This window comes from Rhipicephalus microplus, chromosome 9, assembly GCF_043290135.1.
Source record: "Rhipicephalus microplus isolate Deutch F79 chromosome 9, USDA_Rmic, whole genome shotgun sequence".
In the NCBI taxonomy this organism is placed as follows: domain Eukaryota; kingdom Metazoa; phylum Arthropoda; class Arachnida; order Ixodida; family Ixodidae; genus Rhipicephalus; species Rhipicephalus microplus.
The window spans coordinates 4,534,060-4,547,289 of record NC_134708.1 but is presented as its reverse complement, the minus strand read 5'-3'; the positions used below and the strand labels follow the sequence as shown (position 1 = coordinate 4,547,289).

General features: G+C 45.2%; 2 protein-coding genes across 4 annotated transcripts in view; one reads left to right on the top strand and one right to left on the bottom strand.

Moving 5' to 3' along the window:
• Positions 1-13,230, bottom strand: part of LOC119163356 (aminomethyltransferase, mitochondrial) — a 40,870-nt gene that overhangs the window by 1,190 nt on the left and 26,450 nt on the right. The window contains exons 6-7 of the mRNA XM_037415335.2: positions 11,903-12,089; positions 2,773-2,895 (exon numbers count right to left, since the gene is read on the bottom strand). Coding sequence (XP_037271232.2) covers positions 2,773-2,895; positions 11,903-12,089 — 310 coding nt within the window. The remainder of the gene's footprint in view (positions 1-2,772; positions 2,896-11,902; positions 12,090-13,230) is intronic.
• shot (dystonin-like protein short stop) overlaps positions 1-13,230 on the top strand; it is a 710,700-nt gene that overhangs the window by 678,656 nt on the left and 18,814 nt on the right. The gene's annotated exons all lie outside the window — the stretch shown is intronic.

Here is a 13,230-nt window from a genome sequence, read left to right as displayed (position 1 = left end):
ACACTAAAAGGGGCCTTGCAACACTTTCTGAGCATGGTCAGAACACGCTGCCATCAGTAGTAGAGGCTCCCGACAACACACAAGCTAAATATTATAGCGTAGCACACGGCCTGGAATTCACAATAAATTATCAAAGTCAGCTGAAAATTGCTTTCTCTTCTCTCGACAAATGACGGAAGACACTCAAAAATCACTTGTAGAAAGCCTTTCTATCTGCCATTGGTTGATTTGAACATGATGGGCTCGGTCATTACAAAGATCGCCGCGGGAGGCCGCTGCTTGTCCACGCCTGCGCGTGCAATTAAACTGAAAAAATTGCACACTCGAAGAAAAAAAACAAAGAAGTGCTCAAGGTCACAAGGCACGCATGACGTTTTTTCTTTGTCCCTGCTATCCCTCCCTGCTTAGCTTTAAGTGCTTTCGTCAAGACGAGAGAAGAGAGAATACAATTTCAGCATGTGACAAATCTTAGTAACTCCACTCGCACTGGGCAGATTCTTAAAATTTTTGCCGCGTTGAATTCGTGAGGCAACAGCTCTTCTGGTGAATTCATTCCATGGTTACTTGAAAAAGTGCTTCAGGGCCCATTTAATAAAGCTCGTGAAAGGAGTTTTGGTCAGTATGCACAATGGGCAGGATGAGTAATACAATTTTAACATGAATGCTACAGTAGTGCATCGCATTTCATAGCACATCAGTAGTAATGCAAAGTGCCGGCATTTACCTGTGGTACATCATCTCTATCATGACGATGCCTGCACACAGGATCACATGCAATGGCAAGGCAAGGTTTGTGGCATGGCTATTGGGGTCGCCAGTTTCTCAGTAATCCAGCTCTTCCGCAGCTCAATGATTCACACACTAGATCCACAAAAATTTCCTTGATAATTTTTAATGTGATGCAGAGGTGCTTAGGTGCACTGCAAAAATAGACTTAGCTTGCCTCAGTCCATACCTACTGGGCATTCTAATGTTACATGCTCACTCATTTCGATTGCCTAAAGAGCACAGCAGTAAATTTTCTTGAGTGCGATTCTCTATGTATCCACCTTGTGCACTACCCACTTTGTTGGAGCACATTCAGTTACTCAAAAAAGTAGCTTGTCTCAATATCGTGGCAGTCTTGGCAACGTTGACGCACAGAACCCACTAGCATACGTTTAGCATTAAGAGAAAAAAGTGAACCAAATGCACGGTAACAGGACATTTAAACTTGACAAGTCTTAACTTAAATGTAAACATTTCGACAGAAATCCGTTGGGCTGAGTAGAGACTTGAAATGGCTCTGTCCAGTTTAAAAAGAGCTCAACATTTTGAGACCGATCTGGTTTCTTCCTCAAAGGGTAACTGAGTTGGCCAGAGTAGCACTGTCATGTCTTGTGTTCTCCTAACAGTTCTGACTTTTCCTTTCTCTCGCATTTCAGAGGCCGTATACTGGGGCATTGTTCCTAGCGAGCGGTTCACGTCTGCGAGTGTGTGCTGAAATAAGCCAAATCTGAACTTGCATACAAACGACCTCAGATGCTTAGAACAATGCTTATAAACCTTCCAGGTTCATCAGGCGGGCAACCAAGTTAAAACCCAATTCCAGAGCTAACGCGATTAGAGTTCACGCAGGGCCTCCGAGATGTTTGCCTAAAGGCAGACCTCTGGTGGCAGCATTCGTTGCGACGACACACATTCAGTCTTTCTCACTTGTGTCGAGACTTGTGAAAGCTTTATAATATCAAAATAACGTCGCAGAAAAAGAACCCGAAAAAGGGGGCACGCTGCTTTGCTGCACTCCAGCCAATCAGTGGAGGCCGAAGTGAACAATTCACGAAGTGGACAATTCACGAAGTGGACTATTCATGAAGTGGATACATCAAGAATCGTGCCCCAGGTCATATGTGGCAGAGTCACCAGGCTTGAGCATGAACGTCACGTGTGATGTTGCTGGTAGAGCTGCACATTTATCCCTACTGTGATGATAGAAAAATAGTGAGAACCACAAAGTGGCAACTCTGGCTATAAGAGACGCCATCTGGTTGCTTTTAACCAACTGAGGTTCATAAACCCGCATCAAAATATAGTAGTACCCAGGCCTATACAGTAAAAGCTCATTAATTCGGATTTCACAGGACCAGAGAAACTGTCCAAGTTAACCGAATGCCAAATCATCGAAAGTATCAAGAAAACAATAAACAAGTGTCTACCAATGCACTTTCATTTTCTTGAAGAAAATGTCAACCGAGCAATTACTTCGCATAAGAGCAGTAAAAAAACTAATTTCCCTCATTTAAGACATTGTTCATAACGTGAATGCAGCTCGAGACTCCATGTCTTGAACTGAAACGTGCTTATTATGTGGTTCTATATGGTGACCACCTCAATCTATAAGCTCCTGGCTATTTCGGTTGTCTGCAAATGCCTCTTTCGCTGTTGTATCGTATATTTACAATACTTCATACTTGTCACACTCCAAGGTTAGTCCGGGTTGCAGTCAAATATGACCAAAGCAATGAGAGTTTGATGCCATTAAACAATTTATATGTTTACCAGTACCAGAGAACCCATCCAAATTATTCGATTGTCTGAATTTCGGGTGTTGAGCTAAGACACTGCAGTATTTTTTCTCTATTGGAATGAGAATGCTGGAGCCGGGATTGAACCTGTGTCTTTTGGGTGAGCAGCCAAGTGCCGTAATCACTGGGCCACTTCTGTCCTCCAGTACCTTATTCTGTGGTGCCATTCATGCAGTCTCCGAGACTTAAAACGAGGTCCAACACTCACTGCGTGCAGGAGGCCCTGCACTTGTGGCAACCAGCCCTACGCGTCGTCGGCTGGGCTTCTGCTTCAACTGCTCCAGGATCACAGGAGCACCCGGGAAGTCAGCCAAGTGGCGCCTGCGCTTGCCTGCACAGTCCAATCACGTTTCTGTGGAAGTGCTAAAGAATTGTTAGGCACAAACATTTATAGAAACAGAAAGGAACGTTTACTAACATTTCGTATTCTTTAAAAGGAACATAAAGAAATCGTGTTTCTTTCTAGAAGGTGCATTCACACCAAACACGGAGCATGCGAGCAAGCAGATTTTCAAAGCAGAGTGGCAGTGAGGGTATGCAGCCGTTCAGGCCAACCACATTGCCTTCTGCACGCTCCGTCACAGGGGCAGAGCAATCCACCCATACACAGTGGACATGTCGCCACCTTGTGGCACTACGCAATAATGTGTGAGTGTGCCTCAGGCTCTGATTGGCTGCAGCCAAAGTGGCCAACTTTCCCGCGGAGAGAAAATCAGCCTGGGTGTAATACAGGCAAGTGGCCGTAAATTTTCTGCTTTTGTGGATAATCTGCATTCGCTTGCCGGATCCACGCTCGATGTGAACTAACGATTAGTGTATGCCTTTAGTGTTCCTTCGATTACCTCAAGGGTCTCAATAAGCACCACTCTTACCAGAAAAAACACTTTGTAAGCAAGATAACACGCAGAAAGAAAACGAAAGTGGTTATGTGATATGCCGTTTCAAAGTTGTTGTCATACAAACTTCAGTTACGTCATAAATTATGAAGTCAGCATCTACTAGAGCCTACATAGTTCTTGATCGGTAAAAATGAAGTTCCTTAACTGTCCTTTCAGAAGACCATACACTAAATGGGCCAAATTTCTAAATGAGCCAAATTTCTAAATGGGCCAAATTTCAGGAAGTGTTGTTGGTCCTATGTGGCCAAAAGACAAAACTCTGAAATCTGTGACACAATAGCGACCAGAGGAAGATCTAGCCACACACTTTAGCAGGGAGGTTTGCTCAATGCAAGATGAGGAAGACCTTTATACCAGTTGGTAAACAGAAATAGTAGCCTAGCCATCAGCCAGAAGGAGACTGCTCACATAAACATTAGCATCTTCAAGTTCCCCACAGAATATATGAACCAAATACCACTAAAGCAACATTTAGTAATGAATATTTGTGCTAAACCTGATGTTTTGCTTTCAAGGTACTTTAAGAATGGTGCTAAACTCAAGTACAGTCGAACCCCTTTATAAGAGACACTGATGTAAGACACGAGTGGGTACGAGAGACACCTGTGTGTCTACAGTAAAATATGGGTTGATAAGAAAATGCTGGCATGGTACCCTGTTTATAAGAGGCGAGAATTGCTGCCCGGAGCATGCCTCTTACAAAGGGCTTGAGCTGTAAATTCAAAACGTTATACTAATACCATAGTCCTTCTATAGCTTTCCTGGTCACAAAACTGCTGCCCCAATTAAATATAGAGCTTGCACCGACCGCTTGGTGTACCACAGTAAAAGAAAGGCCACATTGCCAAGAGGCCATCACAGGAGACAGCTGTTTTTTTTTTTTTTTCCGTGGTACATCATGTCTGAAAGGCCGCTTCTTCTCGATATCATGTACATTTCATTTGTCATATCAATTACACTAACCATAACTTCTGAAAATTTCTTTGTACTGAAGAGAATTTACATACAAAAAGCAAACACACTCAACATCAGCTGGTGGCTGAGTGATACAGGTCTCAAATAAAAACTTTGATGTGATTGTTATGTGATGTACAAAGAGAGAGAAAAAAAAATCACTACATATCTACAGAGCGAATGGTGATGAGAAGCGTCTGTCCTTAAGTCCATTCGTCTGTCCATATGTCTGTCTGTCTGTGCACCCTTCTCTTCGTCCGTCGGTCCGTACACCAGTCCATCTTTGCGAACGTCCGTGTTTCCATATGTCTGTTCATCCGTGCGTCCGTCTATCCATCCGTCTGTCTGTTTCTCTGATACTGTCTGTTAAGCCTGACGCAGAACAAGGTTAAACTAAGAGGAGCTTCACCCCTAAAATATTTATTGTGTAAAGCTTGTGAGTGAAGGTGGGAGGGTCCTTTAAACCAGGAACTCTCTGACATGGACCCTTCACAGGGCTGGAGCGACAAGTTGACGCTGGTCGATCAGGCCTGGCTGGGAGATCGCAGCCTCTGAACACTTCACGATTAAGAAATCAGCAGCCGTATAGGTCAATGACAACCTGAGCTGAAAGCCGTGCACTGTTTTTCCAAATTCCAGGGGTGGCAGATAGGGCTAGTTATTACTCTATGATCCTGATATATATTGCTACGACACTGAGGAGACGCATGGTAGAAGAGGAGAATGAAATTGGCACGAGCGGCAATCTGTTAGATCCCTGGACTCTCGCATTTATCATCTCTTGTAAATAAAAGCATCTCACCGTAACAAGATTGGTGGAGGTGCGGGGTAGAGCGGAGCCATCCCAGGCGAACGATCACAGAAGTGCTACCTCAAGAACTACGCGGAAGCCGCCGACTGGCCGGTCTACCACCACTCTCTATGGATCCGATTGCTGACGGCGACACCACGCACACTTCGTCTTGCGCTACGTGGCCCCTACACATGGTACCACGAAGCTTCTCTGGGAGGGTCGGAGAAGATGTCGATGAATGGCTGAAGCACTTTAATCGTGTGAGTAAATACAATTATTGGGATGGGGCCTCCCAGGTGACCAACGTCGAATTGTTTCTTCAAGGGATGGCGTTGGTGTGGTTTGAAAACCACGAAGAAACAATAACGACTGGGGAAGCGTTTGAGAAGTAAATAGCGAGCTGCTTCGGCGACCCATTGATAAAGAAGAAGCCCTTTGAGCAAACTTTGATGCAGCGTGCTCAAGTCCCCGGTGAAACATGCACAACTTATATTGAAGACATTCTGAAATTGTGCAAGTCTGTAGACCCACGCATGAAAGAAGATGATAAGGTTGGGCATCTCCTCAAAGGGAGTGCTGAGGATGTCTACAATTTCCTCATAGGCAAGGACACCTTGGCGTCAGTATGCGGACGTAATCCAACACTGCCGCACGTTTAAGACACTGAAGACTAGGTGCCCATCACTCCCGAATTTGGTACACTTGCCAATGTCACTACCGTTGCAAGTGTCGACGTCACTCCAACATCATCCTGCGATCTTACCTCAATGATCAGACAAATCGTACGCGAAGAACTTGGACGACGTGATGCTGTCACTCCGCCGAGGGCACATGCTAGCGGCGCCACCCTGCCATACGAGGCAATGCGTGCTGTCGTTGATGCCACGCTATATGATGTGCCCCAATCTAGAGCACCTGTGCCTCCAACCGACAACCTACATCATCGCCGTGGTTTCCAGAACGCCTCTAGCTAACCACCTACAATGATGTCTTCGCGGCACAATCATGGATACATGGCGCCTCGTGCATATGGAAGGTTTGGCGGCGTACGTGAGGCCCCTGTGTGTTAACTGCGGTTTCCGTGGACATGTGGCTCGATTCTGCGGTCAGACGCGTCGCCCCCAGCAGCGCTAGTACGAGGGATCGTCAGCCTCTTTTCGACAAAACAACTGAAGTGGTGGTATGCGCTCGACGCGGGACGCGTATGTTGGGGACGGCTACCAGCAAACCATTCGCAGTGACACACATGTGGGACACCATTTCCACCGAAATTTCTGCAACCACTTGCCTTCCTTCATGCAAAGCTTCATGTCCCCCGTAGCACGCTGGCTCCGTTTACCATCCCCTGGTCGATGTGTCACCTCCCCACCTCTGGGAAACTAGGTGGTGCGGCCAATGGAGGTGAGGTCGCCGAACATTTTTCACTACATCCACCTATGCCTTCGCCTGTTTTTATGACTCAAAATAAGGTCCCCGTGCTTATTGATGAACTGCCTATGATAGCTTTGATAGATAATGAAGCACCTGTTACAGTGATGAGTCTTAACTTCAAATTGTGGCTATGACATAAAGTGATGTTTCGCTGGGACAGTTGTACAACATTCTGTGCAGTGAGCGGGGAGACGCTGTGCCCGATCGGTGTATGTGTTGTTAGTGTTACTTTGGGCGACAAGATGTTCGAGGCAGAATTCGATGTCTTGGCCAGCTCCACCCATGACATAATCCTGGGGATCGATTTTCTACGCAAGTGCGGTGCTACTGTAGATTGCGGTGCCGGCGAGATAATGCTATCGGCACTTACTGACGATCCGAAGTGCTGTCAAGGGTCTATCACCGTCAATGAGGATGTTGTCTCGCAGCCCAACTCGACGTAGAACGTTTGCATTGACGCCTCTGCCTCGGACGTCGGCACGTTTGGTGTTCTTGTGGAGCCCGTTCCTCTCAATTGTGCCAAAAAAAATGTGCTCGTTCCACACTGTGTTCTTTCCATCAGTGATGGGCGATCCACCTTATGGGTATTAAACTATTCTACTGAACCTGTCATGCTACCCTGCAGATTTCAACTCGCCCTCTTTGAACAAAATGCGAACAGTTTTATTGCATCTTTAAGCAACGAGAGCGTAGACCCTATTCATGCACCACACTATACAGAAGCCAACTTTCTAAGTATGGTAAACAAGTCGCTATCATGAGAAAAACATCAAGCTTTGGTCAAAGTCCTTGCGAAGCACGCTACTATATTTGACTTTGCGCAGAAATAAGAGGAAATAAGTGTACCCGAGTCGTGTACTCGCCACGGGATTGACACAGGATCCGCTCACCCTATCCGGCAGAAATCACACAGTGTCTCATCTGCAGAGTGCAAGGTCATTGCTCAACAGGTAGAAAAGATGTTAAAGAAAAGGGTCATCCAAGAGTCGTGTAGCCCTTGGGCTGCCCCTGTGATTCTTGTCCGGAAGAAGGATGGTACCATGGCGATTCTGTGTGGACTACAAACGCCTCTGTTACTAAAAAGGATGTCTACCCACTTCCCAGGATTGATGACATCATTGATTGTTTGCATTCTGCATCGTACTTCTCCTCCGTGGATTTCAGATCTGGCTATTGGCAAACCCCATGCGTCCGAATGACAAATAGAAAACGGCCTTCATAACCCCAGATGGTCTATTTCAATTCAATGTAATGTCTTTTGGCCTGTGCAATGCTCCAGCCACATTTGAGCGTTTCATGAACACTATATTACGTGGAATAAAGCGGGAAGTTTGTCTTTGCCACCTGGATGACATTATAATTTTTGGCCATACATTCGATGAGCACAACCATCGTTAGACATTGTTCTCACCTGCCTTGAGAGAGCTAAGCTCACCCTGAACCCTAAGAAGTGTCACTTCGGCAACCATGAGACTCTGATTCTCGGTCACCTGATGGACAAGCATGGCGTTTGACCCGACCCCCAAGAAGGCGCTGCAGTCAGCAGCTTCAAACAACCTCAGTCTGTACGAGAGTTGCGAAGCTTTTTGGGCCTATGCTCGTACTTCTGTCGCTCTGTGCCTAAGTTCGTCGACCTCGCTTACCCTTTGACGTCTCCCTAATCAACAAGAACGCACCATTTCGGTGGTAAGCATAATGCGAGTCGTCTTTTTCGCAGCTCAAGTTTGTTCTTACGTCAGGGCTTGTGCTTCGCCACTATGACCCATCTGCTGCCACAGAAGTTCATATCGACACCAGCGGTCTAGGTATCGGCGCCGTCCTGGTCCAATGCCATGGAGCTACTGAACACATTGTTGCTTATGCCAGTCGCTGTTTGAGTAAACCGGAGCGAAACTACACTGTCACAGAGCAGGAATGTCTCGCGGTCATATTCGTCGTGCACAAGTTTCGCCCTTATATTTACGGACACCAATTTTAGATTATCACGGACCACAATTCTTTATATTGGCTCACTAGACTACGGGACGCATCTGGTCGTCTTGCTCGTTGGGCGTTACAATTGCAAAAACACGACTTTAAAATTTGTTACAAAAGCGGTCGACGTCATGCCGACGCCGATTGCCTTTCACGGCTTCCCCTTCCTACAACCGAGTGTGACGCAGACAACTTTGATGAATATTTGGCAGTAGTAGATGCTCCATTTCCTGATCTAACAACTTTTCGAGCAGAGCAACGCAGTGACAACAGTCTCACTTTTTTCTTTATTTCCAGAATGAACAATCAACGCGGTTTCGTCATAAAGAATGGTGTTGTTTAAAAGAAGAGTTATTCCATCATAGGCCCCCATCTACTTCTAATTGTGCCTACAAGTTTGCAACAACACGTACTTCAAGCAATGCACGACGACCCAACATCTGGCCATATGGTTTTTTTAGGACATTTTACCTCACGCAAGTACGCTTATTGTGGCCAAATATGTGAAAAAGTGTGGCTGCATACGTTGCAAGCTGTGAGCAATGTCAACGATACAAGCGTCCTACAACACCGCCAGCCAGACTACTTCATCCCATAGCCCCTCTGGGTTCACCATTTGACGTCGTGGGTGTTGACCTGCTCGGCCCTTTTCCGCGATCAACGAACGGCAACCCATGGATTATTGTGGGACCATCTCACACGCTACGCCGAAACTGCAGCGATACCTGTGGCAACGGCCACTCAAGTTTCACAGTTCATGATGTCGCACATTATATTACGTCATGGATCCCCCCGTGTCATCATCAGTGATCGCGGGCGGCAATTTGTGGCCGATGTAGTTGAAGACCTCCTTCGTCTTGCTTCGTGCCATTTTCGTCACACTACCCCGTATCACCCACAGGCTAATGGTTTGACGGAACGAACTAATAGGACTCTCGTCTACATGATTTCCATGTATGTTGATTCCGGACACAAAAAAGGGGCACCATCTTGCCATTTATAACTTTTGCCTACAACACTGCACAGCACGAAACGAGATACAGTCCATTTTATCTGCTCTACATACGCCAACCCCGCACAGCTCTTGACACTTTTCTTCCTTTTTCTGAGACCGATCAAACTTTCGCCGAAACCATTTGTCACGCAGAAGAGACCCGGCACATCGCCTGTCTTCTAACTTTCATTTCCCAGAAACGCTCCAAGAACGGTTACGACGGAAGTCACCGGCATGTAGTGTTTGAGAAAGGAGATTTGGTGTGGCTTCGGACGCCGCTTCGCAAGTGCGGCCTCGGCCAAAAGTTTCTGGCTAACTACACTGGACCGTTTGTTGTCCTGGAATGTCTCAGTGATGTCACATACGTGATATCTCTGCTGATGTCAACAGACCGGCACTCAAGCAAGACCAACGTCTTCCATGTAGCTCATTTAAAATGCTTTCATTATCGCAACGAAGCCCAACTTACCCAGTGGGCATCGTCTGCAAAGGGGGAATTGCTATGATATTGAGGGGATGCGTGGTAGAAGAGGAGAATGAAGTTGGTACGAGTGGCCATCTGCCAGTTACCTGGACTCTCGCACTCATCATCTCTTGTAAATAAAGGCATCTCACCATAACAATATATATCTTTGATTTCACAATAAAGCTTAGTTGAAAGCACTTGTCTGCGTCCCTTACTGTTCCTTGTGTTGCTTCTGCACTTTTGTGATTTTGACCAAGCTTCCACTTACACAGGAGTCGTTCCAGCGATGGTGACAAACTTTATGGAAAAGAAAATGCCCAAGCACATGACCTTTTACTTGCTGATAATCTTTTTTGAACAGGTCTTTACGAACATTTGGCATGCAAATAGCAACAGCTCTTTGATAGTGCCTTTGTAGCTGGAACGGGAACGATGTCATAGTGTGTTGATCACAAATTATGTATAGTAATTCGGCTGACGATATAGTCGTTCTAAAAATAGTGAAATAAATGTGTGTTGTTCGGTTCGTTCCGATCGCGCCTGCTGAATCTGTTCACTCCACGAGCGTGGCACTCTTTTCACTTCGAGACCCCACAATATCTGCAAACATTTAGCCCAGCCCACGCCAGCTGCTGTCTCCATGGGATGAACTTGCGAAAAGGTTGGTGGCCTCTAAGCTTCAGGGGTGTTGCATGGCAGCAGCTTTGTGCAATATGTCGAGCTCCCACGTAGCGTGACGGTGAAATTTTACGACCAGAAAAAGTATTGAAGGACTATGGCAACACAGTAAAAGCTCATCAATTTGAACTCGAAAAGGACTATAAAATAGTTCAAATTAAGTGGCAGTTCAAATATGTGGGCGGGCGCTAAAATGCGCAAATATCACCACACTGCATGAACAGATCGCGAACTAGGCGCTACTACACGTTTGTAGCAGGTGATTTCATTGATTAAGTTCAAAAAGCTTTCAACAGTGAAAAGAATTAATTTATCAGCCAATGATATGCCAGAAACAGACGCATTCATATGAGCAGTGAGCCTGGAAATATATGATGCCTCATAACACTTTTTATTTACGTGGTACAGTTAACACAATCAAAATTAAAAGTGATCAAGGTTTCCCCTGCCTGTTCCCTGGACTAGAATAAGGTTAATTCAGCAACGACAATAAGCAATATTCATTTGCTTGCATTTCTTCTATCACGACCCCATGGGCATTGTTTGTGGCTTGCCAGAACTCCAGCACAGCATTCCAAGCCTGGCCTACTGAGAAATGCTATTTCATTGTTTTGTATCTCTTATAGGTTCAGTTTAGCTTGGGTTTGCAACACATTGTGATCACTCTGGGCCCACTTCTGTATGGAGCGACAAAAATGGTGTGTGTGTGGGTGGGTGGGGCTCCTAGTTCGAATTAATCGTCGTGGATACCGACTTGTTCGAATTATCGAAAGTTTCCCCCCCATAGAAATACACAGGGCTGTGCCAAGTTTAGAGAGTCAGCTCGAATTAACTGTAAGTTCAAATTAACAAGCTTTTACTGTACAAGTAATTACATTTTTCTTACATTTCTGAGGTGTAAAAATGTACATGCATGCGTGCATATTTATTTTTTATTTATTTTAACATTCTGAAGGGCTCTCGCTCTTCAAGTGGAGGCAGATTATAAAAATTGCAATACAACACAAAATGTAAACAGCATGAAGATCATAGGTTATTAATGCAATATAACTAGCATCCTCTATCAATGAAAAGAATTGAGCACTGCAATGTGTAGCAACAAATCAATTCTACAGCTGGTGCCTTTTCTACGTTTCCTGTCAAACCTACCAATGGTGAAGGCAAGGCCAGCTTCAACAGGTGTTGTGTCCTCATCGATGTCTTGACCGTAAAGGCAGAGACCGGCTTCGATGCGAAGGGAATCGCGAGCTCCAAGGCCAGCCAACTGCAGTCGCCCTTTGGAGCTGGAGAGCAGCTCCTCGGCCAGGTCCGTCACTTCTGTGCTTGGCACCGACAACTGCAGGGCAAGATGTTCCTTGATGCTGCTAGGTGCCCTTTATTAGTTGGCTGTGTGGCTAGAAGCTCAAGGGGTCTTTTACGCACCCACAGTCTTCTAAGTGCCATTAACATCATTTATACAAGTTTCCATGACCAATGTCAAGAGTCCTCGTCAAAGATGCTTCAAAAATGCAGATGAGCAGCATTCCAAATAAGAACTTTCTGTTCCCAAAGACAGTGGACAGTCTTATTGCTCTAGAAATAGAAAAGTTAAATTATAAATGACCACACTTCGTCATCTTAAAATCATAGCAGACCAGAAAATTTACAACTTAGTTGCTCAGCCATCTCCTATTTTTCAGTTGTCCTGTTTTAATTTTTTAAGTGCTTGGCAAAGTGTTTGAAGTCACTATGAGTGTAATGTAAAACAGTGCTCCAGCTGTTTTCTAAATAACAATCTGCTCAAGCAGTAAGATCAGCAATGACTGCTTCTATTTATCTAGTGGCTATGGTGCTACACTGCTGACACAGGATTAAATCCCAGTCGTGGCATTTTGATGGAGGCGAAATGCTAGTGTGCTTAGATTTCGATGTGAACCTCTCATAGTTGAAATTTCCCTGGCCCTCCACTATGGGGTCTCTATTGTAGTATTAGGACAATCATTAAGTTCTTTCCCTCATGTTGACTATCTGAGATAATAATCAAACCTTCAAATATTTATTTTATAGTGTTTGCTATTCGAATATACTTGAATCAGAATTTTACAACACGAATTTTCTGATGACATACAGTCAAAATTCCATTGACAGTGTCCACTTCAAACATTTAATATGCTTCACCCCATTACACAAACATATTGCAGCAAAGCGGCCTTTCAAGCTTCTGCCACTATCACAAATGTATCAACGCAAGAAAACGCTGGTTCCAACACTCAGATGACAGAGGTGGGGAATGGTGTTTCAGACCTGAAATTTGACCAGGAAAATTTGAAAAATTGGGCAACGGAAGTTTTTAGCATCCTGAATTTCAGATTTGGAACTCAAGACTGGAAGGGAGCACCCTAGTCCGCCACATCAGCTGAGCTTCCACAGAAGATGAAAGAGCAGGAGAGGCTGAGGAAATAGCATCTTTTCCTTTGTTGTGTCAACACTTTGGTGCA